At 56.6% G+C, this 27,682-nt stretch overlaps 2 protein-coding genes across 5 annotated transcripts in view; both read right to left on the bottom strand.

The window, feature by feature from the left end:
• Positions 1–3,140: 3,140 nt before the first annotated feature.
• CD79B (CD79b molecule) lies at positions 3,141–6,733 on the bottom strand. 4 transcript variants are annotated; one of them, XM_032138662.1, is made up of 6 exons: positions 6,595–6,733; positions 5,737–5,790; positions 4,475–4,786; positions 4,171–4,289; positions 3,835–3,876; positions 3,141–3,725 (listed from the first exon to the last, which is right to left on the bottom strand). In XM_032138662.1, exons 1-6 carry the CDS (start codon positions 6,659–6,661, stop codon positions 3,627–3,629), a joined length of 693 nt encoding a protein of 230 aa, XP_031994553.1. In that variant the 5' UTR covers positions 6,662–6,733; the 3' UTR covers positions 3,141–3,626. The 4 variants fall into 4 exon arrangements, with proteins under 4 accessions (XP_031994553.1, XP_031994554.1, XP_031994555.1 ...); XM_032138663.2 differs by having other exon boundaries at positions 5,737–5,787; XM_032138664.1 differs by lacking the exon at positions 4,475–4,786.
• A 6,210-nt stretch (positions 6,734–12,943) lies between these two features.
• SCN4A (sodium voltage-gated channel alpha subunit 4) overlaps positions 12,944–27,682 on the bottom strand; it is a 34,427-nt gene continuing 19,688 nt past the window's right edge. Inside the window, exons 14-24 of the mRNA XM_032138661.1 lie at positions 25,821–26,297; positions 23,785–23,920; positions 23,006–23,160; positions 22,284–22,457; positions 21,441–21,563; positions 19,772–20,050; positions 19,427–19,480; positions 19,093–19,230; positions 18,170–18,274; positions 17,244–17,514; positions 12,944–16,406 (exon numbers count right to left, since the gene is read on the bottom strand). Of these exons, the coding sequence (XP_031994552.1) occupies positions 15,184–16,406; positions 17,244–17,514; positions 18,170–18,274; positions 19,093–19,230; positions 19,427–19,480; positions 19,772–20,050; positions 21,441–21,563; positions 22,284–22,457; positions 23,006–23,160; positions 23,785–23,920; positions 25,821–26,297 (3,135 nt within the window). The 3' untranslated portion in view covers positions 12,944–15,183. The remainder of the gene's footprint in view (positions 16,407–17,243; positions 17,515–18,169; positions 18,275–19,092; positions 19,231–19,426; positions 19,481–19,771; positions 20,051–21,440; positions 21,564–22,283; positions 22,458–23,005; positions 23,161–23,784; positions 23,921–25,820; positions 26,298–27,682) is intronic.

Below are 27,682 nucleotides of genomic sequence, written 5' to 3'. Positions count from 1 at the left end.
CCGAAATAGCCACCGTTTTTTTGCGTTTTGTTTTGTTTTTCTGTCATTTCCAATTCTGCTGGAAAAACACCCAAAACCTCGGGTCATATCACCGCAACCCTAGCAGCACCTGCAGCAAGAGGGGAGGAAGTCAAGCTAGAATGGAGGAGGAACCAGCCTGTGCTTCAACCAGGGTCCCCGGGGAGCTGGCTGGATTCCCCCAGTGGGCAGTGGGGCATGTGCCCACCAGGGGCCTCATAGCTGTGTTCTGGGGAGGAGGCAGGCAGAGGGGGCAGCTGCAGAGCTGGGGTCCTGGAGGGATGGCACAGTGGCTTCCTCTCGAGGGTGCTCAGAGGCCTCCTACTAGGCTTTGGCAAGAAGGAGTGGGGCCTTTGGGGCCTCAAACCTTGTGAATCACAGGAAAAGCAAATCCCCCTTCAAAACACAAACATTTGAAGATAGCCAAAGTTGTCCCCGGATTCCCTCCTCCTTTTCCTCCTCCTTCGGTTCAGGGTCTTATTGCTGCAACTCCCTTCAAGAGGGGCGGCCGTGATGTAGTGGGGAGAATGCTGGACTTGGAGCCAGAAGGTCTAGGTGTGATTTTGGCCAGTTATGGTAATTTCCCTGGGCCTTGATTTCCTTGTTTGTAACAATCAGATAGTGCGACCCTCTTCCAGGGACATCAGGCAGAGTGTAAATGAAGATGGAGGTGTTCAATCCAGTTTTCTTGCATTTAAGAGGTGCTCAATATGTATTTGTTGGGCCCAATAAAAGCTTTTGGTTCATATTCTGTGTTCTGATTGTGGTGGTGGTGATACAAATCTATACATATGCCAAAATTGTGTACACCCAAAGGAAACAAACTCAAACTCAATTTATTTTTTTTTAAGATGGAGTTTTGCTCTTGTCACCCGGGCTGGAGTGCAGTGGCACAATCTCGGCTCACTGCAACTTCTGACTCCCAAGTTCGAGCAATTCTCCTGCCTCAGCCTCCCAAGTAGCTGGGATTACAGGCACCAGCCACCATGCCCGGCTAATTTTTGTATTTTTAGTAGAGACGGGATTTCACTATGTTGGCCAGGCTTGTCTCGAACTCCTGACCTCAGGTGATCCACCCGCCTCGGCCTCCCAAGTGCTGGGATTACAGGCATGAGCCAATGCGCCTGACCCTCAATTTTATTGTGATAATTTTTTACAAAACAACGTCCAGTCCAAATTCTTTCCCTCGAATGGGGTTTAGGATTCCCATTTCGCAGATGAAGCAACCTGAGATGTTTCTTGTCCCCACCATCAGTACCCAGCTATGTTACCATTGCCTATGTCAGTTCTGGGGAGACAGACATGATGTCCCCCAGAGTGTAAGCCCTTAAAACAGAAAAACAGACCAGGGAGGGCTCCTACATTATAACCCATGAAGTCAAGCCCTTTGGGGTGTCTGGTGGAGGGGCCAAGGTCTATGCTCAAATGATTCTCTGTTAACAAGAACTTCGGGCTGGGTGCGGTGGCTCACGCCTGTAATCCCAGCACTTTGGTGGGAGGCCAAGGTGGATGGATCACTTGAGGTCAGGAGTTTGAGACCAGCCTGGCCAACATGGTGAAACCCCGTCTCTACTAAAAATACAAAAATTTAGCCAAGCATGGTGGTGTACGCCTGTAATCCCAGCTACTGGGGAAGCTGAGGCAGGAGAATTGCTTGAACTCGGGAGACGGAGGTTGCAGCGAGCCGAGATGGTGCCACTGCACTCTAGCCTGGGCAACAGAGTGAGACTCTGTCTATAAATAAATAAATAAATAAATAAATAAATAAATAAATAAATAAAACAAGAACTTCAAAGTCTCAGGGAAACTGAGTTGTTCAAAGGTGTTAAAAAGTCTTTAGGTAAAGCCAAGGCCTCCCCCAACCCAGGGCAGCCTCAAGCGGGTGGAGACCCTACTTGGGGGAGAAGTGAAGCCTCCTCCCACCATCTACCCGGCTGCCTAGGTCCCTGGTGGAGGTAGGAGGACGGAATTAGTGCCACTATGCAAAGCAGCAGGAAAGGAAGGGCTCCGGCTCAGTAGAGGCTGATGCCAAAACAACCTGGTTCCCTCCAGCAGCCCAGAGACTGGGGAAAACACAGAGGCCGCCTGGCTTGGCCCAGCCTGGCCCAGGGTGGTGGAGAGATTTACCTGAAACCGCAGGCGTGGGGGCCTTACCCACCTGCCCCACCTGGAATTCCAGAGGGAATCTGGTGAAAATTGGCACTTTTCTCACTAGTTCCCATGTGCTGGTCTTGATTCTCCAGTTAAACTGGCAGCTGCCACAGCATAGGGGCTCCCTTGCTGGAATTCAGAGCAGGAATAGCAGAGGGGCCTGGAAGGATTCCCTCCAGGGTCAACAGGAAGTGGAGCACAGCCTGGCTTGGGAGGGAGGCTTTGCACATGCAGGTTGATTGCACTTGGCCTCCCAGCTGGGAGCTGTTCCCAGTACTTCCCACAGCTGGTGGGCTGGAGGGCCCTAGGGACCATTTTTTGAGGACCCTGGGGCCATAGGGGACCTCCGATGTGAGTCTGGGAAAGTCTGAAGGGGTCCCCTAGCTAAGAACCCCAAAGCTTCACCATACAAAGCTCCACTCTTCAGGATCTCACTCTTGATGGCTTTGCATCAAGCTTTCCTAGGCTTCCTGGGAGGTGGGGGTGGGAGTGTTGTAGAGGCAGGGAAACTCCTACCCTCAGGGAGCTTCCAGTTTGACTGGAGAACCAAGGCCACTGTGAGTAGCACAAGGCAGTAGCTAAGTTGCCGCTGCATAGGCTGGTCTGAACAGGGCTTGGACAAGGAGCCAGGTGCTTTGGGAGGGCTTCCTGTAGGTGGAGGCAGAGTGGGACTCAATTGCTGCTTTTTGGCTGAATGGAGTGCAAGATGAGGGCATCCCTGCTGACGGGAAGGACAGGCCCAGTCACTGGCCAGCTGCTCTGGGTCCAGCTAGGGCCTGGCATGCAGCCCCATTCCAGGGAGAAGAAAGGGCGATGTGACCATAGGCTCCAACTGGGTCTTCAGAGAGAAGGGGTGGCTGTCACCTTTCCCACACCCTTGAGGGCTCACAGGTGCCACATTCAAACAACAGAAGTGCCCACATAGATGTTCCTATCCACCCCAAACCCATAAGATGCCACGAGCCTGTGTATGGTTTCTCAGGACACACCGTTTATTCCACGGGGGAAGGCAGTGGAGGCCAGGGCCTCCCTGGGGTGGGAGCGGTTGTGGGAGAGGAATGATGTTCCCGTGGCTCTTCTGGGGCCCAGTTGGGTCCATGGCCCCTCCCAAGCTCTGCTGGGAGGCCCTCGGCTCCGAGTCCATTTGCCGGTTCTGGACCAGTCTCTGCCTCCCCCATCCCATGCGTGGGGATAGATCCCCTCATAGCACCCCCAGAAGCCTGGGTCCCGTCCATCCCCAGAGAACTCCCTCCAAGTTGCTGCCCTGTTGTCCTTCTACTCCAGGCCCTTTGGCAAGAGCTGGGGACCAGGGTCTGGAGATGATTGGCAGCTCTAGTGGGCCAGCTTCAGAGGCCAGCTGGGGTTCCGGGAAAGGGGTTGGGCCATGAGCCAGGCAGCTCCGAAGCAGTCACTGAGGCCGCGGAACCAGCACCCAGGGCGTGGGGACGACCTGGCTCTCACTCCTGGCCTGGGTGCTCACCTACAGACCACTTCACTTCCCCTGTCCGCAGCGTCACTATGTCCTCGTAGGTGGCTGTCTGGTCAATGTCCAGGCCCTGGAGACATTAAGTGGAGCTCAGGCCGGGGCCACACCCTGACCACGCCAGCAGATAGTGGCCACTGGCCCCGAGGACTCAGAGCTGCTGGGCCTGCCCTGCTCCTTACCTCGTAGGTGTGATCTTCCTCCATGCCAGCCTTGCTGTCATCCTGGGGACGGAGAGGGATGGAGATCAGAGTGTTAGTGTCCCCCAGCCCCATCCCCTGCTGGGCCAGGCTGGGGAGGGCCAGGGAGAGGGGTAAGGGGTCAGGAGTGAGGTGTATTCTGCAAGAACAGCTGAATGAATGAAGGAAGGAAGGAATGATTGAATAGGTGAGCCAGTGGGGACAGGCTGGGCCAAGAAGGCCACAATGAGAGCTGGGGAGATGGAGACTCTGCATATGCCTGGCCTATGCAGTGGCCTCCTCTGCAGACCCCCAAGGCTTCCCCCGCCCCCTGATCACCTTGTCCAGCAGCAGGAAGATGGGCACGATGATGAAGAGGATGATCAGCAGCGTCTGGATCATGATGATACCATCCTTCAGCGTGTTCCTCTGCTTCAGCTGTGCCAAGGTGCTGAATCCTGCAGGGACAGGGGTGGGGTTGCGAGCCTAGGCCAGAGTCCACCTTTTAGGCCTACAAGGGCAGCTCCCTCAGGTCCCAGTGGCTCTCCTGAGTGCTCTAGGGCCATGACCATCGCCACAAGAGGCAGGCCGGGCTAGGGTAGGGTGGACAGCTACAGGAGCGTTGCAGCCTCCTGGCACACACCCATGACTCGCAGCTCCGTGCCGCAGCCCAGGTAGACCTCCGAGGTGTTGTTGCACTCCTGCTGGCAGAAGTAGATGCCGTTGTCCTCAAACCGGATGCCTTGGATGGTGAGGGTGGTGACAGATTTGTTGTGGGTCTTCTGCATGTGGCCCGGTTCCAGCTTCAGCTGCTGGGGCTCCTCGTCCGTCTCCCGCTTCCAGAGCCAGGTCACATTGTCGGAGGCGCCGTTCACGTAGCAGTGCATTTTCACCGTGAAGCCCCGTTTCCTGGCTATGAAACGTGGGCTCTGCCAGATCCGAGAACAAGCACTACCTGTGGGTGCCAAGGCCAGGCTCAGCATTCCACTTGGCATCTTCCTGACTGCCAGCCCCAGCAGCAGGCCCCTGCCCTGGCTGGCACAGACTCCCTGGGCTTAGACGTTGCTTCTCAGGGTCTGGGACAGGCAGGAGGCTGAGGTTGGAGTTGGGAAGCAGAGCCACGTGAGAGGCTGAGCCACATGAGAAGCCACGGCCAAGCTCTCAGACGCCACCTCTTCCCAACTGCCCCACCTCCCCTTCGATTTTCCTTTGCAAGAGCCCTGAGGCCTCGCCATTCCTTCCTATGACTATTACGACAGCCTGACCCAGGCCACACCCCCAGGACCTGGAGGCCCACAGGCCTGGCCCCTCCTTTCACTGGGCTGCCCTGCACAGGCCTGAAATCCTCAGTCTCCCCCGTTCCTCTGGGGATAAAGGCCAAATTCCTAGCCTGTCAACTGACACCTTCCTCAGTTGACCCCCTCCCTGCATGACTTCCCTCCATCATCCCCCTCTTCCCTCCTGCAGGGACTGGGTCCACTTCTTGTTCCAGAACCGTCTTTCCAGCTTCGACTGCCTTGTTCTTAGCGAGCACTCCCTGGGAATCCCTGAGCCCCTCACATAGTGACCCTGCACTGGAGGGCTCACCTGAGACTCAGCCAGATTCCCAACTAGACAGGCCCGGGCCTGAGTCCTAGAGGAACACCCCAGGCTCCCCTGCTGTGACCCAGAGTTTAGCCCAGCCCTTCAGTGGCCAAGGCTGGAGAGTATGTGTCTGATAAGGATGACAGTGGGCTGGGGGTGGGGCTCAGAGGAGGTCCTAAGGAGGCCTGGGGATGGGAATCCTGGATGGGGAGATCAGACAAGGGTGGGAAGGTGGGCCGCCCCCAGGACAGGGACCATAGTCGGACACAGGACATAGTCGGACACAACTTGCCCTCAGAAGCAGCAGGCGAGGCTACTGACCTTTGGGATTCGGGTACAGGTGCTCTGATCCGGGTGCTGGCACTGGCTCAGCTGCTGGGTGGGAGGAAGTGGGCGGGGCCAGGTCAGGCCCTCTTCTGGCCTGGGCTGCCCCACCCCTGCATGCCCTCTATGTTCCCGGAGCTACTTCCTCCTTCCATGACAGCAGCTTCAAGACCCCTCCGTCCTCCCTGCCCCCTGTACTTGGGAGACAGGCATGGGGTGGGGGTACTGGAAGCCCCGCCCCCAGCCCCCTTTCTGCCTTTGACCCTCAGGGTGGCTTTGAGCAGGCATCTGAATGAGACAGGAGGGACAGGGAAATCTCAGTATTTTGAGAGGCCAAGACAGGAGGATCGCTTGAGGCAGGGAGTTTGAGACCAGCCTGGGCAACACAGGGACACCCTGTCTCTATTTTTTTTTTTTTAAAGAGAGACAGGAAGAAAGTCACAGCCCGGAGGATCTTTCATCTCCCAGAGGAGGGGATTACATTTGGATCTTGCATCTTCAGGGTCCGGTTGGGACAGCCTCTCCCCTCCCGACCCCCAGGCAGTGCCCTCAGCCTCTCTTCCTCCTGAGCCTAGTTCTTCCATGGTCCTGGTTGCTAACTCTGGTTTGCTCCTCATGCCCAGCTCAGCCTGATGCCCTCCAGGCAGGAGAGGAACCAGGGCCACAGGCTCCTGAGCCCATCACCACGTGCAGCTGACACCCACAGACCCAGGCCCCAGGGCCATGAGAGGGAGATAGGCGGTAAAAAGAGTGAGAGACAGAGGAGAAGGGTGGAGCAAGCAGGAGGCTGAGCTGCAGGCCCCAGACAGCTGGAGATGAGAGCAAACCCCACAGGCCTCATCCTGGGTGCTGTACCTGAGAGCAGCAGCAGCAACGCCACCATCCAGTGGCCGGGCACAGGAGACAACGCCAGCCTGGCCATGGTCACCGCTCTGTCCCCGACCCCAAACCCGTGACAACGTCCGAAGCTCCTTGGAGAAAAACGTGTAACTGCACCGGCTGCAGCCTGTCCCCTCCCCGCCTCTTCCTCACCAGGCCCCTTCCGGCCATGCAAATTGGGACCCAGGGGAGGCACCAGCTCTCCGGGGACCCTGGGGGAGGGCGGGCTCTTGTCAGCTGGGCCGCTAAGGTTTGGCGGTCGCCCAGCTTGAGCAGCACAGCTGGGGTCCTCTCAGTCTTCTGGGGGAAGCCTGTGCTCCCCTCTGTCTGTGCTTACCCCACCGGTGGTCATCCCCTGGGCCAGCCAGCCTCCCCTCTGCTGTCTGCCAGCTCTCCGAAGGGCCGAGCCCGGCAAGTCGTTATTCCTGGGCCATGAGCGAAATAGGCACCTGTCCTATGCATGAACCTGAACTTAACTCCTCTGCCCTGAACTATTCCTCACCCAGTGGGAAGAGGAGCACTGAAGAAGGACAGGGCAGCCACAGACCCAGGTCAGGCACCTGGAGGGGCCCAGAGCAGAGTCTCTTGGCTGGAGTGCAGGCAGCCATGTTGGAAGTTGACTCTGTGGAGGATGGGAGCCACAGAGGTTCTGGAGCAAGAGCAGGCCAAGTGTGGCAGCCACTGGGAGAAGATTCAGTCCAGGTCTTGGTGAGAGGCCTCCCTTCCTCATGCTGTGAAAGAGTATGTAGGGGCTGCCAAACAGGGTAGATGTAGGTGGAGACAGCTTTGCGAAAATCCACCACACAGCCACTGGGGGCTTCTTCAGGGAGTTCTTAACTGTGGGACTCTGAGTGCGTTGAATTGTTGTCTGCAGGTCCAGGGGGTCTTGGGCAGGGAATGGGAGGTGGTGTGGGGCAGCCCTCAGGTCCTCCAGCTGTATCCTGCCTGTCCGCAGGGTGCTGGATGGAGCCACAGTGCTCAGGAACTGATATAAGCTCACCTTTGGGCCCCTGCCCCTGGGTCCAATGCAGCCCCTTCAGAGATGCCCTTGTGCAGGGCACAACATGCACAACTGTACACAGCATGCTTGCAGACCTCAGCCCTGCAGCTGAGCCCTCTTTGAGTTTTATGTTTCCTGGCAGCTTCTTTTTTTGTCTCTCATCCTCGACCCCCAGGAGAGGAAGAGATGCTAAATCGTCAGTGCCCTCTGTCCACATCTCACTCTCCTCACGACCCTCCATTTTCCAGTCTGTGCTGGGGCAGGTCTGTCTGGATTTAGGGAAAAGCAGAACCACCTCCCATGCTGTGGTTGGAAGGCAGAGAGTCTGGGTGGTCCCTTTGTAGATCTTGGCCTAGGCCTCGGACCTGATAAGGTGGGGGCCACTCTCAAGGGGTGCAGGCCAGGACCTGAGCCACGGAAATCAGGGGCAGGAGGGTTATGGTTTCATCCGAGGAACAGCCCGTTCCGGGCAGCCCCAGATGTTCTTTCTTGTTTCCAGATGTTCCAAATGAAAAAACATTTCTCTGAAAAGGTGTCGGATGTTCAGTTCATGGAATAAACAGCTCAGAAATATAAACATCACCTGAGGTCAGCTTGAGGACCATGGGCCCCCATGCTGATGAGGGTGGCTGGAGAGAGACTGACCCAGGGGGAGTGGGGCAAAATCTGGGAGTCTCAGGGTTTAGGAAGTACTGTCCCCGAGCCCCTAACGACAGAGTCCTTCGTTAACTTTGGGGCTAGTGTCTCCCCAAAGTTGGGGGTATAACTGGGAAAGGGTTGGGGCACACGTGTTTGTCGGGTGTGTGTGTGTGTGTGCATGCTCACACAAGTGTGTTGCCTGGACCCTGTGGTGTGGGGCCTACTCGGGAGCTGGTCCTAGGGCCCAGTGGACTGTAGGGGGCAGTGAGGTTGGTGGGGGGCAGTTGGCATCCATCCTCAGGTGACAGGTGCACTAAAATCTCAGAAATCACCACCAAAGAACTTATCCAGGTAACCAAAAAAACTACCTGTACCTCAAAAACTATTGAAATAAAAAATTAAAAAAAACAAGTGAGAAGCAGCTCCCACTCCAGGGAGGAAGACACACACATCCCGTGGACAGGGATGCAGATGTGGCCTTTGGGCTTCATTCCCATTCATGCCGGGCAGGGATCTGTTTTCAGGAGAGACGGAGGCCTCGGGGGCCCCACTGCCTGCAGGGTTATTTGTCACATTTTGAGCCGTGCTGTTCCCTCACTGGTGACAACAGCCCTGAGCCCCATCTTGGGCTCATGATGCCCTTTTCTTCCCAGAACAGGAGGCCTCACAAGCCTACCCCCGCCTCTGCCCTCGGCTGCCCCGGGCTTCACATTCTGACATCTGACGACACCTCCCTTTCCAGGAAGGCAACATCAAAATAAGGAATGGGGGCCGGGGTCGGGGGAAGGGACAAGGGGCTCAGGGGGTAGGGAAGCAAGAAAGCAGCGACCCCCAGCCACCCTAGGATGCTGGGAGGGGGAAGAACTTCAGGGAAAGAATAGCTGAGATCCCTGCCTCCTTCTCCAGCCCAGGTGTCCTGGATCTGCTGGGCTGCTGTGACTGGGAAGAGACCTGCTAAGAAGGACGTGGGTTTGAGTCCTGACCCAGCAGTGTAGCAGCCAGGAAACCTCTCCAGGTTACCAGTGGTTCTCTACTAGGGGTGGCTCTGCCCCCACGGAGGGAGCGTCTGCACATGCATCAGGGCAATCGCGCTGGTCTCAATGACCGGTGGGTGCCCAGGGTGGAAGGGGCATTGGCTGGCAAAGCAGAGTTCCCTGCCCCACATGCCAACAGCACCCATGAGGCAACACCCATTCTTAACCTCTTAGTGACCAAGGCTCCTCATTTTCGTAAAATATAAATAAGCCCAATAGCGCGTTTTTTTGTTGTTTTCTGGGGTTTTTGTGAGACAAGATCTTGCTCTGTTGTCCAGGCTGGAGTGCAGTGGTGCAATCTCCATTCACGGCAACCTCCGCCACCTGGGCTCAAGTGATTCACCCACCTCAGCCTCCCGAGTAGCTGGGACTACAGGTCATGCCACCACACCTGGCTAATCTGTGTATTTCTTGTAGAGACAGGTTTTACCATGTTGCCCAGGCTGGTCTCAAACTCCTGAGCTCAAGCGATCCACCCGCCTCAGCCTCCCAAAGTGCTGGGATTACAGGCGTGAGCCACTGCGCCCGGCCCCAACAGTGTGTTCTTCAAAGGGCAGCTGTGCACATTGAAGGCCATCCTGCATCTGAGGTACTTGGTGAATGTGGCAGACGGCACGCCCTGAGGAGGGCGAGGAGTGGCATGGATGCCTGGGGAGGTGGGTAGCTGTGCACTGTTGTCCCATGTTGTCTCTGTTTCTCACTCAATATGAGGCCTTTTTTCTTCCACCATTCAAGGCTCAAAGGATGTGTGGGCAGAGCACCCTGCGCTCTGCAAATCTTCCTGTCCCTGATGCCAGAGAGGGCTCCAGGTGAGGTCTGGAGGAACTTAAAGTGAAAAGAATTATCTCCAGTTTCATTTCTACTAGAGCTTATTTGGATCTTCTCTCTTTTCTTGGTTAATCTTGCTAATGGTCTATCAATTTTGTCTTTTCAAAGAACCAGCTTTTTTTTTTTTTTTTTGAGACGGAATCTTGCTCTGTTGCCCAGGCTGGAGTGCAGTGGCACAATCTTGGCTCACTGCAACCGCCACCTCCTGGGTTCAAGTGATTCTCCTGCCTCAGCCTCCCAAGTAGCTGGGACTATAGGCATGCCACACTGCACCCAGCTAATTTTTGTATTTTTAGTAGAGATGCGGTTTCACCATGTTAACCAGGCTGGTCTCAAACTCCCGTCTTCATGATCTGCCTGCCTCGGCTTCTCAAAGTGCTGGGATTACAGGCATGAGCCACTGTGCCCGGCCCAACTTTTTGTTTCAATTGATCTTTTGTGTTGTTTGTTTCCATTTCATTTGGTTCTGCTCTGATTTTTGTCATTTCTTCTCTTCTGCTGGGTTTGAGTTTAATTTGTTCTTGTTTCTCTGGTACCTTGAGGCATGCCCTTACATTGTCTATTTGTGCTCTTCCAGAGCTTTTGATGTAGGCATTTAATGCTATGAACTTTCCTCTTACCACCACTTTTGCTGTATCACAGAGGTTTTGAGAAGTTGTGTCATTATCATTCACTTCAAAGAATTTTTAAATTTCCATCTTGATTTTATTGTTAACCCCCAAATCATTCAAGAACAGATTAATTTCCATATATTTGTATAATTTTGAGGGTTCTTTTTGGAGTGGATTTCTAGTTTTATTCCACTGTGGTTGGAGAAGATACCTGATATAATTTTGGTTTTCTAAAAGACACATGCACACGCATGCTTATAGCAGCACAATTCACAATTGCAAAGATATGGAACCAACCTGAGTGCCCACTAACCTAAGAGTGGATAAAGCAAATGTGGTATATAGATACCTCTTTATGGAATACTACTTAGCCATAAAAAGGAATGAAATAGGCTGGGCATCGTGGCTCACGCCTGTAATCCCAGCACTTTGGGAGGCTGAGGCAGGCGGATCACGAGGTCAGGAGATCGAGACCATCCTGACTAAGCAGGTGAAACCCTGTCTCTACTAAAAATACAAAAAATTAGCCGAGTGTGGTGGCGGGCGCCTGTAGTCCCAGCTACTTGGGAGGCTGAGGCAGGAGAATGGCGTGAACCCGAGAGGCGGATCTTGCAGTGAGCTGAGATGGCACCACTGCACTCCAGTCTGGGCGACAGAGTGCGACTCCGTCTCAAAATAAAATAAAATAAAATAAAAGGAGCGAAATAGCATATTTTTGCAGCAACCTGGTTGGAGCTGTAGGCCATTATTCTAAGTAAAGTAACTCAGGAATGGAAAACCAGATATCATACCTTCTCACTTATAAGTGGGAGCTAAGCTATGAGGATGCAAAGGCACAAGAATGATAGAATGGACTTTGGAAACTCAGTGGGGAACGTTGAGGGAGGGGTGAGGGATAAAAGACTACATATTGGGTATAGTGTACACTGCTCAGGTGACAGGTGCACTAAAATCTCAGAAATCACCACCAAAGAAATTATCCAGGTAACCAAAAAAACTACCTGTACCCCCAAAACTATTGACATAAAAAATTTGAAAAAACAAGTGAGAAGAAGCTCCCACTCCAGAGAGGGAAGACAGCACCCTGGGGGCACTCAGACAACCCTGTAGAGATTCTCCACACCTCCCCTTGCACTTCACGCACAGAGAGCTGCAAGGTGGAAGGTGCCGCACAGACAATGGAAGGACACAGGGGGGCAGCCTGAGGGCCCCTCCCCATCCCCAACACCAGTGCTACATAACCTCAGGACCCAGGAAGAGAGGATGCAGAAATCCTGAAAAGAATTAAGTGCTTACTTGTCTGGAAGAATACAGCCCTGGGAGTCAGAAGTTGTTACAGAAAATAACATTTCAGGCTAGGTGCAGTGGCTCATGCCTGTAATCCCAGCAACCTGGGAGACCAAGGCAGGAGGATCATTTGAGGCCAGGAGGTTGAGACAAGCCTGCGCAACAGAGCAAGACCCCATCTCTATAAAAAACCATCCAGGTGTGGTGGCGTGTGCCTGTAGTCCCGGGCTCAGTCGGGAGGCTGAGGTGGGAGGATTGTTTGAGCCCTGGAGTTCGAAGCTGCAGTGAGCCGTGATTGCACCACTGCACTCCAGTTTGAGTGACAGAGTGAGACCCTATCTCAGAAAAAAAAAAAAAAGAAAGAAAGAAAGAAAAAGAAAATTACATACAAGATTATATTTCATTCTCTGGGGGCTGTGGGCTAAACTTGCTGCATAAGAATATTCTTAGTCACAGGTCCACGTGACCCTGGGCTATCTGGGGTCAGAAGTCAGTCCTGGGGTCAGAGCCTCTGAGGAGAGGGAGAGGCTGTGCTGTGTGCCCCACAAGCACCTTGAGGCCTCTGAGAGGGGCAGAGAAGTGAAGGGGCCTCTGGAGAGGAGGAGCTGGGGACACAGAGTCCCAAGTCCCAACATGGATCACCCGGAAGAGAGGGAGTGTGGTGCTGCCTGTTGTGGGAGCTGGGTCTTGACCCCTGATCCTATCTGGTCTCTTGGATTCCAGCTAAGGGGCTTTTGTAAGGAGGAGGGAGAGAGCTGGACTGGGTCAGAGTGGGGAGCTGGGGCCTCCTTATCCTGCCCGGCCCCCTGAGAGGCTCCTGTGTCTTCCACGTTTGGCTCCAATTCCCGCCAACCCTTTCTGCTTCTCAGTGCCCTCAGCCCCCATCCACATCCACATTCTGACACGCAGAAGGGAGAAGCCACACACCAGAGGCACCAAGGAGGGTTTATTGTAAGAACTGTACAAAGGAGCCCCCCTGCTGGCCTGGCGTGGGGCCTGTTCCCCACTGGACCGGGCAGGAATGGGCATCCGTCTGCAGGGGAGGGGCCGCAGGCAGGGAGAGGCCGGACCAGGCTCATCTACTCTTCCTCTGCAATCTGCACACATTCTAGGAGAATATCCAATCAAACAGATTTCTGAGGCTCGAGGGGCTGTGCCAGCCCAGGGCCCAGGAGGGCAAGGCAGAGGGGCAATGTGCCAGGCAGGGGAGACTGCCCCCATTAGACGAAACTTCTGAAGGAAGAGATGGAAGGAGTGGAGGCCTCCTTCCATAGAGGAGACACAGGCAGGAGGCAGGGAGCAGGGCTGCGGCCATGGGTGTGACGACGAGAAACAGGAAGGGAAAGAGAGAGGAGTGAGAGAGAGGGCTGTTTAGGCAGGACCGGGAGCAGGTGAGAGAGCATGGTGGACAGTAAAGACAACTCTGGCCCATAGGCATGGCACGTAGATGTGCACACACACACACACGTGTGCACACACTCAAGCACGCATACATGTCTTGTTTTGAAGGTTTTGCTGCTTCCTGAATTTTAATCAAACTTTTCATGAGAAACAAGAAGAAAAAGAAGAGGCACTTAGGCCAACAGAATGCCCTGAGTACACAACTTAACACATGCGTTCATACTCATCCACACACTCACAGCACAGATCCACTCTCCCAGGCACGGGAACCACTCCCAGGGACAGGCCTGCACAGTATGACACACCAGCCGTACTCCATGGACCTTGAAACAGTCCAGGGCACACTGACACACATATATACAAAGATACTCAGACACATATGCATAATGCAGGCACCAGTACACAGTGGTTCACACACACATGTACAGTCACGTACTTGTACACACACACGGCTATACACACAGGCCTATAAAAGCATACAAGCAGACACACAGCCACAGGTACACACACAAGTGAATAAATCCAGTGACACCTGAGCAGGTCTCTCACCCCTCCTCCTCCGGGCACAGCCTCTGTTCTCCAGGAGTCAGCAGAGGCCTGGCCCTGCCATGGCCAGAACAGCGGTGCAGCAGAAGTGCTTCTTCAGGCCACAGGAAGTTGGAAGGTTGAGCCTGAACCACTTGGGCCTTCCCTGCTGCATGCCCCAGGGTCAAAATATCTAACCTGAGCTCAACTGTACATTCTTAGGATCACTTTGGGGAGAGAGGTGGAAAAGGTGAGAAAGCGACGGGCGTGGGGAGATGAGAAGGGAGATCTCTGAGTCTGGATGAGGCTCCTGGGGCCCTGGCAGTGCTCACGGAGGAGTGAGGCAGGGAGAGAGGGAAGGGGCGAGAATCTTCTTACTGAGCAGCAGGTCCCTGACCCCCGCTCAGGTCTGGATGCTCGGGCCACATGCAGCAATCCAGGTGGCAGGACCCAGCCTGTGTCACCCCACCGTGCTTCCTAGAGAAGGACAATTCCCAAGTGGCATCCTTCCTTCTGCTCTTCCCCTAGGGGCCAGCCAGGGGAGCTATGGACCTGGACGTAGCCTGGGCAAAGGTTTCAGGAGTCACCATCCCAGCCCAAAGCAGCAGGATCCAGTGGCCAATCAGGTTTTGAGGCTTTGAGGAGCTATTTCTGAACCAGTCACATTTCCCTTTTCCAGGGAATTCCTGAGCTGGCCTGGTGGGCGAAGCTGCACCCCAGAGTCAAAGGGGGTGGGCTGGCAGTGCCCTGGGGGTTAGGTGTCTGCACTCCCTGAGGTTAAGACATCTTTGTCTGGGCTGGGGCTGAGGGGTCCGAGCCACTTCCTGGGGAGAGGCGAGTGACCCTTAAGACTCTGGTGATGGGGGGCAACTGATCCCTCCACCGCCGGCCAGCTCCTCCCCAAGTTAGGGGCAGAGATTTGAAAGTTCTGACCTCCCCCAGGCCAAAAGGAGGGGCGACAGGGCCCAGAGGAGGTCAGAGCAACTTGAAGGTTAAATCATGGAGGCAGGGGCCTCAGACCCAGCATGGAGCCCCTGAGTGCAATTCCCATTTCCCATGGTCTGGGAACGCAGGCACTCGGGCCTGGGTGTCAGCCCCAACGTGGCCAAATCCTGTCCCCCATCAGGGAGCCAAACGCAGTCCCAGATTCAAAGCCCTCCTCCCTCACTCTGTGTGCAGCCACGACGGGGGAGCTTTGGGCACTATGCCAAGACTCTGCGGGCCACCCCAACGCTGCCTGCTAGACAAGAGACTCCTTGACCCCTGGGCGCACTGTCTGCCCTGGGGGAGGGGCGGGAGGCCAGGCAGTGTCTGAGGGGCTGATGGGCATCAGCCCCAGAGTGGGTCCGGCGTCCCCTGCCTCGCCCTTCTCCTCCGGGCTCGGCGAGCTGCTGTTCCCATTCTCGTGGCCATACATCTTGCTCATGGTGTTGGCAAGCAGCCCCTCCTTCTCAGGGGCGTCGTCCCCGCTGCCGTCGTGGCTGTGGCGGTACATGTAGGATGCCTGCTTCACAGAGCGCTGTAGCAGGTGCCGGCGGTAGGCCCTCTGGATCTTGATGGCGCACACCTCCTCGTGCTTCCTCTTGAGGGTGGTGGTGATGGGCTCGTAGGATACCTTGGAGGGGTTGGCCGCCATGAACTTCTCCTCCATGGTCTGCTTGAGGGCGTCCATTTCCCCAGAGTCACCCAGGACCTCTTTGGTCAGGGCAAAGAGGATGTCCAGGCAGTGGATCTTGTCTCCCGGCACCATGGGCAAGTCCAGCGTGATGAGCTTGATCTTGTTGGGCTTGGCGATCCTCAGCGGTTCCTGCAGGGTGTCCACGAAGTCTGAGAGGCGGCTGTAGGCGATGAACTGGGTGGCATCGGGGTCGAACTTCTCCCACGTCTCATAGAACATCTCAAAGTCATCCTCACCAAGGGGCTCGCTGCTCTCCTCTGTGGCCACATTGAAGTTCTCCAGGATGATGGCGATGTACATGTTGACCACGATGAGGAAGGAGATGATGATATAGCTGCAGAAGAAGCAGATGCCGATGGAGGGGTTGCCGCAGTCACCCTTGACACTAGTGCCCGGGTTCTCCAGGTTGGGGTCACAGTCCGGGGGCCCACTGTTGAGGATGGGGTTGAGGAGCCCGTCCCAGCCAGCCGACGTGGTGATCTCGAACAGGCAGATGATGCTGTTGCCGAAGGTCTCGAAGTTGAACATATCATCGATGCCTGACTCCTTCTTGACGTAGGCAAAGTTAGACATGCCAAAGATGGAGTAGATGAACATGACCAGGAAGAGGAGGAGGCCGATGTTGAAGAGGGCAGGCAGCGACATCATGAGGGCAAACAGCAGCGTCCGGATGCCCTTGGCCCCGCGGATCAGCCGCAGGACACGCCCGATCCGCGCCAGGCGGATCACACGGAACAGCGTGGGTGACACGAAGTACTTCTGGATCAGGTCGGAGAGGGCAAGGCCTGCGGGGAGGAGCTAGTGAGGACGCTGCCATTGGGGAGGGGGGCTGGCACAGGGTGTGGGGAGCATGCGGGGCTCAGGGAGCCCAGCCTGGTGTGCTCTGCTCAAGTCTCAGAGCACAGCCCAGATGACTGACAGGTGAGGCTGGGCTCTCCCACGGGTCTTGGGTCCAGGGGCTGCAGCTTTGTCTTGATGGAACTGGGGGTGGGATACCCTGAAGTGGGGGAGTGTAAGGCCCATTCCCAAGGCTGTTTGCAAATGCCACTGGTGTGTGTGTGTGTGTGTGTGTGTGTGTAAGAGACAGAGAGAGAGACAGAGATAGACAGAGAGAGAGAGAGGGAGACAGAACAGCTGTGTGACTCTGGGTCTCCACTTCACTTGTTTGTGCCTCAATTTCCTTACCTGTAAAATGAGAACAACAGTTCCCGATCATGACATTGTTGTGAACAACAGGTGAGATAACACCTGTCAAGTGCACAGCACAGTTGATGATAAATGGCAGCTAGTTTCTATCATTTAAGTACACGCATGACCGTGCACTTCTCAGTGCACACAGACATGGAACCATCTTTTACACTTTTCGCTCAGTACGTGGGCACCTGAGTGTGTGTCTTCTGGTCAGTTGTGTGTCCTGAGGTGCATCCATGTGTGCGTGGGTGACGATCTGCCTGTGTGCACACCCGTGTGCCTTTGTGCATTGAGAGTGAATGGCAGGCACACACAGGCGTGTGTCTGGGTGAGCATGTGAGGGTGCAGGGGCAGGTGTGTGCGTACGAGGATGGGTCTTCCCGAGTGCCTCAGCTCAGTGCTGTCCTGCTGGTCCAGCCCTCCCCGCTCACCCACAATGGACAGGATGACGACCACGAAGTCGAAGATGTTCCAGCCGACGGTGAAGTAGTACTGGCGCAGGGCGAGCATCTTGAGCACGCACTCCCCTGTGAAGACGATGATGAAGATCATGTTGATGTTGTACAGGATGTCCACCTTGAGCTGGCTCTGGTCATCTGTCTCCACCATCATGGTGACCATGTTGAGGCAGATGAGGATCATGATGGTGATGTCGAAGGCCTGCTTCGTCACGAGGTCATACACCATGCCCTGGATCTTGTTCTGCAGTATGGGTGGGAGTGGACGTGGGGGAGTTGGGGTGGCCAGGCCCAGACAGGACATGGACAGGCAGGAGACACAGGATGGCACCACAGCATGACAGAGATGACAGAGACAGAGAGAGAGAGAGAAAGGAGGTGTTGGGGGTTCTGGTGGAATCAGCCACGGGAGGAGGGGTGACCCATCAGATCATGACAGGTCTGGGATCAGGTCATTTTATGGGGTTCATGGTCCTCCTTCCTCCCCCGGGGACCCCCTTCAAGGTCCCCTAGATGCTCCTCCCCTTTCTTTCAAAGTCATTGCTCCTGGGGAGGGTGTCTGGACATCCTCCTCCTTCCACTTGTGGGAGCCCTTGCCCCAGGGGCCACTGGGGTCCCAGGTGGGAGGTAGATGGGCACTGAGGATCTTCGCAGGGCCAGGTGAGGGTAAAGCAGTCACTGGAGTTTCATGGACAGCCTCTGTGCATATGGTGTCTCTGTGGCACTACAAAGAGGTATCCCTTCTTGCAGGTAGACCAAGTCCCCTGCCCCTGGGGTGGGCCTAACCTCACCCAGGGACACAGCCTGGTGGGTGGAGGGCAGGAAATCTTTTACTCCCATCAGTCCCCTAGGCAGGAGCCTGGCACCACACACAGGACAGGGGGCCCAGAGGGCGGTACCTGGGGCCGGGGAATTGGCTTCTGAGGCTTCTTGGATCCAAGCTTCTTCATGGCGTTATAGTATTTCTTCTGTTCCTCCGTCATAAAGATGTCTTTCCCTCCTAAGTATAGCGGGATAGGGCTTGTCAGGGTGAGGTGCAGTTCTCCTTTCTGCCTCCAGGACCCCCCACCTCAGGCACCACCTTTAAGGCAGCCCCCGCCCCTGTAGATCGGCCTGGAGGAACGGGGAGGGTCAGCGATGGAGGGACAAGGGGAGAATGGGGGACCCAGGAGAAGGGAGGGAAGGGGAGTGGGGATCAGTGCTGTCTTGCAGCCTGTTTCTGGCTACTTTTCATCAACATCTCGCTGAGTCCTAGAGTAACCCACAAGGCAGGTTGTAGCAGCCTCGTTTTTTTTTTTTTTTTTTTTTTTGAGATGGAGCCTAGCTCTATCGCCCAGGCTGTAGTGCAGCGGCGCGATCTCGGCCCACTGCAACCTCCATCTCCCGGGTTTAAGCGATTCTCCTGCCTCAGCCTCCTGAGTAGCTGGGATTACAGGTGCCTGCCACCACGCCCGGCTAATATATATATATTTGTATTTTTAGTATAGACGGGGTTTTACCACGTTAGCCAGGCCAGGCTGGTCTCGAACTCCTGACCTTGTGATCCACCCGCCTCGGCCTCCCAAAGTGCTGGGATTACAAGCATGAGCCACTGCGCCTGGCCCAGCAGTCTCATTTTACAGATAAGGACACCGAGGTTCGTGGAGGCCAAGCCACTTGTTCAAGGTGGCCTGGTGGGACTGGGACCCAAGCTAGCTACCTGAACCAACAACCTGGTAGGTGCTCAGGCAGCATTTGTGGATTTGTGCAATGGAGAGTGGACAAGGGAGGCAGGAGAGAGACCCAGCACGGGGAGGGCCCGGGGGGCTGGGCTGATACTCATCTTCTTCTTCTGCTGGTTGAAGTTGTCAATGATGACACCAATGAAGAGGTTGAGGGTGAAGAAGGAGCCAAATATGATGAAGATGACAAAGTAGAGGTACATGTAGAGGTTCACCTCGTACTGCGGCTGCTCCTCCTTCTGCGGGAGCCACAGGGTGGGACGGCATGGGTTTGCATGCTGGCTTCTCCCTGTGCCCCACAGCCCTGAGGGCAGGACCCATCCACTCCCAGGGCTGCCGAGTCTCGGGGACAGAATGTGCTGCCATGTCTCCCTCCTGTCTTAAGTCCTCTTCCCTGGCTGGCTCACCAGTGACATCTCAGCGACCCCGACTCACCTCCCGGGAGTCCACGGCTGCATACATGATGTCCATCCAACCCTTGAAGGTGGCCTGAGAGAGCGTGGTTGGGGAGTGAGCCGGGGGGCTGCTCCCTGCTTTCATCATCCATGAGTTTCCCTCCCCCGCCCAATCCCTGCCAGAGGCCGCCTGCCAGAGCCCCACTGGGCAAGCATCAAATAAAGACCAGAGAGGTCTAGACACTGCCTGGGGATCCCACAGCATTGGAAGCAGGGTGGGCGGTCCCCTAACCAGGAGTGACATTAGGGTTGGGTACAACGAGAGGGACTGGGGTGGGGGGCGCCTCCATCCAGGTTCCCGGCAGGGGTGGTGGGTCACACTCACCACCTGCAGGAGGGAGAGGTAGCCCAGACCCACGTTGTCGTAGTTGACCTTGACATTGAGCCAGCGGACCTGGCCCGTGTGCATGAGGCTCTCGCACTCAGACTTGTTGTTGACCTCGGAGATGTCGAACCTCTCAGAGGTGGTGGTGTTGATGCAGTAGTAGAACTTGCCGGCAAACAGGTTGACACCCATGATGCTGAAGATCAGCCAGAAGATCAGGCAGACGAGCAGCACGTTCATGATGGAGGGGATGGCGCCCAGGAGAGCGTTCACCACCACCTGGGGGCCAGGGGGTCCATTGCCAGTGCCTCTCCCAGCCTCCGAGAGAGGGCTCCCCATCTCCACGCCACCCAGGGGACCAGGCAGAGCTGGGCATTGTCAATTAGGGAGGGCTTCCTAGAGGAGGGCCGACCTGCTGGGCTGTGTGTGCGCAGGTTGGGGGTGGTAAGGGGGAGGGGGAGGGAGCTGCAGGCCTGGTGGTCAAGAGGGCTCTCTGCTTGGCTGGAGCCATCAGCCCAGAGTAGGGGTGCTGGGTTTCTCTGGAAGCAGCCTGGTCACGGGTCACCAGGCAGGAGACAAACACTCTTTGCTCAGCCCCCATAGGAAACTCAGCTCACGTGACCCAGCCCCTGCTCATGGGTTTTCAGCCCCAGAGCCCCAGACACAGGCACAGAAAAGAGGGCACCAGGGTCTTTGAAGCAGCAGGAACTCTAGGACAGAAGCCCCATCCCCACCAGCCCTAGTCACACAGCCCACCTGACCACTGCAGACGGGGCTGGATCTGACACCCCTCTCTTTTTAAGGAGGAGCCCTTTCATGACCTCTAGATCGGGTGGCACAAGCCTGGTGTGCCCAGGGGAGCTCTATTCCTGGTTGGGGCACCGACCAGCTGCATGGCCACAGGCAGCTTGTTTCCCCTCAACGGGAGGGCTCCCTGGCTCTGGGGGGTCAGAGGGCCCAGCATTCGGCTGGCCTCTTGCAGGGACAGGAAGGGACCACTTGGGTGGGCTCGCCATGGCCTCCAGATTTGCCGAAATTTGTCCCACTGGAGCAGGTCTTGCTCCCGGCAGACCTCTCTTCCTGAGGAACTCCCATTTTTCTTGCCCCCAACCCTGTGTTTACCTGCCACTTCTGCTCTCCAGGGCCTGAGTGGATCTTCCCCAAACTGACCCCAAGCTCAAGGGCATGGCCCCAACCGTGACGCCAAGCTCATCAGTGGGGGGTGAGGGGGAGGCTCAGAGCCAGGGTGCAGGCACCTTGTTTCAAAGCCCTGGGTGGCTCAGTCTGAGGCTGGGGAGGGCCACCCATAAACCCACTCATAAACCACTCATAAACACCACATAAACCTGCCTTCCTTCTTCCTCTTCCCTGGCCGTGGGGCCCGCCTGGGTGCTTCTGTAGTCTCTGCTCCCCTCAAGTAGTGGCAGAAGCAAGCTAAGGGCGGGCTGGATCCGGGGCTGAGAGTGGGAATGGGGCAGGCAGAAGATAGCCTGCGGGGAGGACAGCTAGCAGAGGTGGGGGCCAGACCCGGCCTCAGGCAGGGCCATGGGTCCAAGCTCTCTGCTTCCCTCTGGTGGTGGTTGGAGTATAGACCTGCACCCTCCACCCTGCAGTGAAGGTGGCCGGTCCCCCATCCCCAGCCCACCCCAGAGGCCCCTTCAGCACCCACCCTCATGCCCTCGAATCGGGACAGTGCCCTCAGGGGACGCAGGGCCCGCAGTGTCCTCAGGGATTTGATGGGTCCCAGCTCCGAGTAGCCCAGCCAGTTGGCCACCAAGCTGATGATGGAGACCTGCAGGGGAGGGGTGAGGTGGTCAGTGCGTGCAAGGCCCCCAGCCTCCCCTCAAGCCCAGGCCACGGGGGTCTTTTTGGACTCACAGCTCCTGGCTGTCTCCCTCAGATCCCCTCCCTAGTGGGTGGTCCTGTCTGGTGGGAAGAGCAGCCCTGGGACCTGTCCCAGTACCTGTAGGAGCCTGGCACCACCTCAGTGATGTCATCAACTAACTAGGGATGACTGTGAATAGGAGGGATGGTACCCGACTCCTTCAGGAGGCCTGTGAGCCCATCTAAGAGGCTAAGAAAATCCTCCATTCCTGGCCGGGCGTGGTGGCTCACGCCTGTAATCCCAGCACTTTGGGAGGCCAAGGTGGGAGGATTACTTGAGCCCAGGATTTCGAGACTAGTCTGGGCAACATAGCAAGACCTCATCTTAAAAATAAATAAATAAAATGTACGAAGTAAGAAACTCCTCCACTCCTTTTGGCAGGGATGGTAAGTAGCCCTCCTGCCTGCTGTCCTCCCCCAAGGCCTCTTTTCCCTGAGGAGAAGGGAAGGCCTCCCAGTCCCTAAACCCTCCCTGGGCAGCTGTGTCCGAGAAGGGCAGTGCTGATCGAGGGTCTGACTCTGGGGGTGGCCTCGGGCAGGTCCTGCCCTTCAGGGCGTGGGCTTCCTGAGGTCCCCGCCACATTGACAGCCTCTGGATGTAGCTACGGGGCCAGCATGGGGGACTCACGTCCACGATGAGGAAGTCGAGCCAGCACCAGGCATTGGTGAAGTACACCTTAAAGCCGTAGGCCACCCATTTGAGTAGCATCTCCATGATGAAGATGTAGGTGAAGACCTTGTCAGCATATTCGAGGATGGTGCGGATGACTCGACGCTGCTCAATGTAGATGTCCTCGAAGGCCTGGGGGCACCAGCACCACCAGGGTGGCTGGGGTCCAGCAGGCTGGGGCAGCAGCCAGGTCCCCTGCCCTGCTCTATGATGCTGGTTCCCTGGGGTCTGCCGTGGGGGTCCAGCCCGAGGGACAGGCTGTCTGCATCTCCTGGACTCCCACCACCCATCATGGGGATGAGCGCGTTTCCCAGTGGGTAGAATCCCTCAGCCCCCCTTCCCCAAGCCCAACAACAGCAAATTGCAGTCGTCTGCTGGGCAGGTCCACAGTGACACATCTTCAGTCCTGCGCCCCCAGTTCCCAGGGTTCTCCTGCCTCCTCATCAGCAGAGAGTGCACAAAAGTCAGCGCCCATGTAATAAGGGAGGCACCTCTGCCATGTTAAGAAAGTCAGCACATCCTATAACCTATCCTGGAGGCACAGCGAGTTCCTTTAGGATTCTCAGGGTTTGGGACTGACCAGAGCATGGCCCTTCCTGTGCGTGGAGATGGGGAGCCCCAGGAGGACCTGCTGTGGGCCTGGCCCCTGCCCCTGACCCGTGCTCCCAGGCGGTGCCTACCAGAGCCCCGCTGCTGAGCAGGATCATGAAGACAATGAAGGTCTCGAACCAATTGTGCTCGACGATCTTGAAGCAGGCTCTGCGCAGAGTCCACCACTTCTTCCCGCGGCCCTGGGAGATGTCCACGTAGAGGCAGGGCCAGCGCTGCACGCAGGCTGATGGTGGGGGGGGCAGGGACAGGCACCACATCATGGGCCTGGGGTTGCCTTGGGGTGCACAGTCAGCGCCCTCCCACGGCATCCCAGGATGCCCCTCTCCAGTTCCCAGACCCAGGGCCCCCACCTCCTCCCTCACCCAGCTCCATCTGGCTCATATGGGGGACTCAGGGCCTCCCTCCACAGCCGGATCCAACATGCGACAATGGCTGCTGGGGATGGGCATGCAGAGGAAAGGCCTCCTGGCCCCCAGCCCCAGTGCTGCCCCACCCCCCACCTCGCCCAGGCAGTTTCCACCCTGCACAGCCCAGCAAGCTCTATGGACAACGACATTTCTCCAGCGCCATGTCCTGAAGGCCTTGCTCCCTGAAGACGGAGGGGAGGATCTCAGGAGCTGACACCCACACTCCTGCACATTCGCTCTAAGCTAGGTCTGCACCAAGGGCTCTGCATGGATCTTGCGCCACAGTTCTGGGCACGCACTGCCACCACCCCTAGACACGTGAGGCATGAGGACGGCCAGGCAGCCCCAGGTTCGTGTGCTTTTGGTTCTGGTGTAGCCTACCCCTTGCAGGGGCTGCAGGCCTTGGGGAGACACCCAGACGAGGTGGGGGGTGCCCTCACCCTCCGTGAAGCACTCCTCAGGCTGCTCCCCCTCGGGGTTCTCCTCTGCCTGCTCCTCAGGGTCCTCCTCGGGGGGCTTGTAGTCAGCCGTGCTGCAGACGGACGAGTTCCCATCATAGAGAGGCTGCGGTGGCTTCTGTGGAGGCCACAGGGTCACATGACATCTGGGTCCCTGAGAGACCCCCTCATCCTCCCACCAGATGGGGCAGGATGGGAGACCAGAAGGGAAGGGAAGAAGAGAAGGAGGAGCAAACTCATTCATTCATTCATTCATCCAGCCCTGGATGGTCGAGGAACCATGGGGACGTAGGTGGCCCTGGTCATGCCCGCATGACACTTACATAAGGAGTAGGGCGGGGCTGATACCTGCGAAGGGATGGTGAGGGCATGAGGACACATGCGAAGGCCTCAGATAAGGGAGGAGGCTTGGACCCCGGCCCGAGTGGGGGGTCTGGGCGGCATGGGGGGCCTGAAGGTAGCTCTGAGGGGGCAGGGGTATGAAAAGGGGTCAGGATGGAGCCGGCCCGTCACAGCCCTCAGAGCATGGGCGTGTGGTGCCCCTAGCGTCTGAGCCTTCCCACCCCCAGGGTCTGTTTGGCTGAGGAATCCAGAAAGGGTGGAAAATGTTCCCCAGCCAAAGCCTCCATCCCGTGCCAAGGGAACCTGATCAGTGTTGGGAGCGGGAGTGGGGGAGGCGGGTGCTCCGGTCGGGCCAGGCCTCCTCCCACCTCCTCCTGCTGGGCCAGGCCAGCTTCCCGGCCTCAGCCTCCACCCCGCAAGGGACCCCTTCAAGGCTGAGTGTGAGGCCTCTGAAGAGAAGGAAGAAGAGGGCAACTTGGGGGGCAGCTCTGTATCCAGAGTGGTGACCAGCAAACCACCATGGTGGGGGGGCGTCCTTGTTTTCAGTGGACTAAAAGGGAAACTGAGGCACAGAGTGTTAGGTCAGCCAGGGCATCCACTGAGTTGCTTGCCCCGATTGCGCACCCAACTCCCTAAATCCCCCATGGAGTTGTGCTCGCCCTCCTTGAACAAGTCCCCAGGCCCCGGCCCCGGCCCCGGCCCCGGCCCCGGGGATCCTGGGACTTTGGTGCTCTCCAGCTCCCCCGCCACCTGAGTGCCTCATACCGAGGTCCGTGCCACAGTTGCCTGGGTATTTATAGCTCACAGGCACTCGGTCCCTGGTAAGCCAGCATGCCACGTATTTGGGGGGAATAAGGAGTCAAAAGCTTTCAGGGCAAAGTTCATTAGGCTCAGGCTGATGGTGCAGGGGTGGGCAGGGGCCCCCGTCTTAGCTCCTGTACGAGTCCTTTCCCTGCCAGAGGTGGGGAAGGGGGCTCAAGACCCAGGCAGGGTCCCAGCCTCAGCCTCAGCTGCTGGGGGTGACCACCACTGCGTTCCTGTCCCTTCCTCCCCTCTCAGTGGAGGGCTGGGGAGGGGCATCTGAGCCCAGCAGCACACCCCCTGCATGGCTGAGGGGTCAGGGCTCCTGCCCGAGGCTTCTGCCCTCCTTGTCCCCAACTCCCATTGGCCCCTGGCTCCTCTCCTGAGTCCCCTGCCTGGATCTGGCACTTTGGCCCACACTGGGAGATTGGGAGCAGACCCAGGTGGGGTCTAAACAGAGGTAGAGGATAAGTGTGAGGACTGGGCAAGGGGCCTCAAGCCCAGAGAAGAGTATGTGAGAGAGGCCTCGCAGGTCCTGGTCCTGGAGCTGTGGTGCCCAGGTAAAAGCAGCATGTCCAAGGGCACCACCTGCTGGTGAGAGGGGCCCAGGTGTTCTGGTCCGAAAGAATCAGGGTTTCCGGACAGACAGGGTTGATCATAATAACCACATCAATAACGATAGTGACAGCCGCCACTCACAGGGCGCGGACTGCATGCTTTACATACAGCGTCTCACATAATGCTTGCAACAATGCCATAGGGCACCACCCCCATTTTACAGCTGGAGAAACTGAGGCTCAGAGAGGACTTAGGACTTGCTCCAGGTCACAGGAGAATTTGAAGCCGGGGCTGTCTGAGCCCTGGCCCTGGCTCACCTTGCTATCCTCAGGCTCCGAGAAAGTGTCAGTTTCCTCCTCGGTGGGCATCTCCAGGTCGGACTCCTCAGAGGCGATGGGCACCTGTATGGTCAGGTAGGGGTTGTTGATGAAGTTAAGGTGGTCCAGCTCGATGCTGGATGGGGGGCTGTCAGCCAGGCCCATGTGGTTCAGGATGTGATTGTCCTTCTTCAGGTCCTCCTCGGGCGGCTCCTTCTTCTCGTCCTCGGGGGCAGTCTCCCCTGCCTCTCCAGCCTCCCCGTCCCCGTCAGCCTCTCCGAGGCTGAGCATGATGTCCTTGGGGCTCAGGATCTTGCCATGCAGCAGCCCCAGGAGGAAGGCCTTGGCAAAGCCGATGCCCAACTTGATGCGCCCGATGGCAATCTGCAGGTTGTTCATCTCGCCGTCCTCATCTGAGGCTGCCAGACTGTCGGCGCTGAAGGAGCTCAGCAGCAGGGCCAGGAACAGGTTCAGGACCTGGGGCATGGGGTCGGGGGAGCCTCACATCAGTCCCTGGGACCCAGAGGGTGCCACCTTCAGCTAGCACAGGGGCCCTCGGTCTACAGATCCAAACTACCACATGTTGGGCATTTAAAAGAACGCCACCTAAGAGGTGTTCACAACTACTCATGGAGGTAATGGTTATTATCATCCCTTCTGCAGATGGGGAAACTGAGGCTTGGGCTTCTGAGAGGACTCTGCTACCCAGGGCAGAGGCAGGGTTTAGGGAGGCCTGCTGGGGGACAGGAACTCTCTCCATGACTGTCCCTTTTTTTTTCTTTTTTTTTTTTTTTTGAGATGGAGGAGTCTCCCTCTGTTGCCTCCAGACTCCAGGCTGGAGTGCTGTGGCGCGATTTCGGCTCACTGCAACCTCCACCTCCCAAGTTCAAGTGCCACCATGCCCGGCTAATCTTTGTATTTTTTGTAGAGACGGGGTTTCAACATGTTACCCAGGCTGGTCTCAAACTCCTGACTTCAGGTGATCTGCCTGCCTCAGCCTCCCAAAGTGCTGGGATTAGCATCACCACCATGCCTGGCCCATGACTGTCCTTTACCTCCACTTTCGGAGGATGCAGAACAAAGAACTGGGCTCAAGTCACCGAGCTTCCAGGACTTACTGGGAACCTTTATCTTTTGTGCCTTCTTCTCCACCTCTGTTAAGTGGGACTTTTTAGACCCCGCGCTCCTGGAGTGCAGAAGCTTGGCCCCTGCTACTCCGGAAGGGACATCTGACCTACTATTTACCCTCTTTTCTCCTCTTGGGGTTTCCGACTCCATCTATTCTGGTTCTTGTCCCACATCCCTAAGGAAAGAGACTTAGGAGGCTACTGCCTTTCTCCCCCAGCACCCCCACCCACTTTATTTTCCAGTGGACAGACATTTCCTGAGCCCCCGTCACTGCATGAATGGCCTCAGGGAGCTCACAGACCAGCAGAGACAGAGAGCAGATCAAACACATGCAATACTGTGGGTTTGGGTGGCAGCAGAGACTGGAGTGCACAGCTTTTGAAACCATATTGCAGGGCTCTGAACCCCAGTTTATTAGCTGTGTGCTCTGAGGCAATTTGCCTCACTGCACTGTGCCTCAGTTTCCTCATCTGTAAAAAGGAGATTATGCCAGTGTTCCTCCCATTGTTGTGAGGATTAAAAGATCAATACAAGCCCAGGCGCGGTGGCTCACGCCTATAATCCCAGCACTTTGGGAGGCTGGGGCGGGTGGATCACGAGGTCAGGAGATCGAGACCATCCTGGCTAACATGGTGAAACCCTGTCTCTACTAAAAATACAAAAAATTAGCTGGGCGTGGTGGCATGCATCTATAGTCCTAACTACTTGGGAGGCTGAGGTAGGAGAATCGCTTG

This window comes from Hylobates moloch, unplaced genomic scaffold (assembly GCF_009828535.3).
Source record: "Hylobates moloch isolate HMO894 unplaced genomic scaffold, HMol_V3 SCAFFOLD_19, whole genome shotgun sequence".
In the NCBI taxonomy this organism is placed as follows: domain Eukaryota; kingdom Metazoa; phylum Chordata; class Mammalia; order Primates; family Hylobatidae; genus Hylobates; species Hylobates moloch.
The sequence above is the reverse complement of the archived record's forward strand: the minus strand, read 5'-3'. Positions and strand labels throughout refer to the sequence as shown.

Bases quoted from the DNA above. Each gene is read 5' to 3' on its own strand.
- CD79B (XM_032138662.1), bottom strand. From the start codon at position 6,661: ATGGCCAGGCTGGCGTTGTCTCCTGTGCCCGGCCACTGGATGGTGGCG. The intron at 4,290-4,474 runs GTGTGTGCCAGG...CTGTCCCTGCAG, and splicing joins CACGGAGCTGCGAGTCATGG to GATTCAGCACCTTGGCACAG. The intron at 3,877-4,170 runs GTGATCAGGGGG...CTCCGTCCCCAG, and splicing joins TCTTCCTGCTGCTGGACAAG to GATGACAGCAAGGCTGGCAT.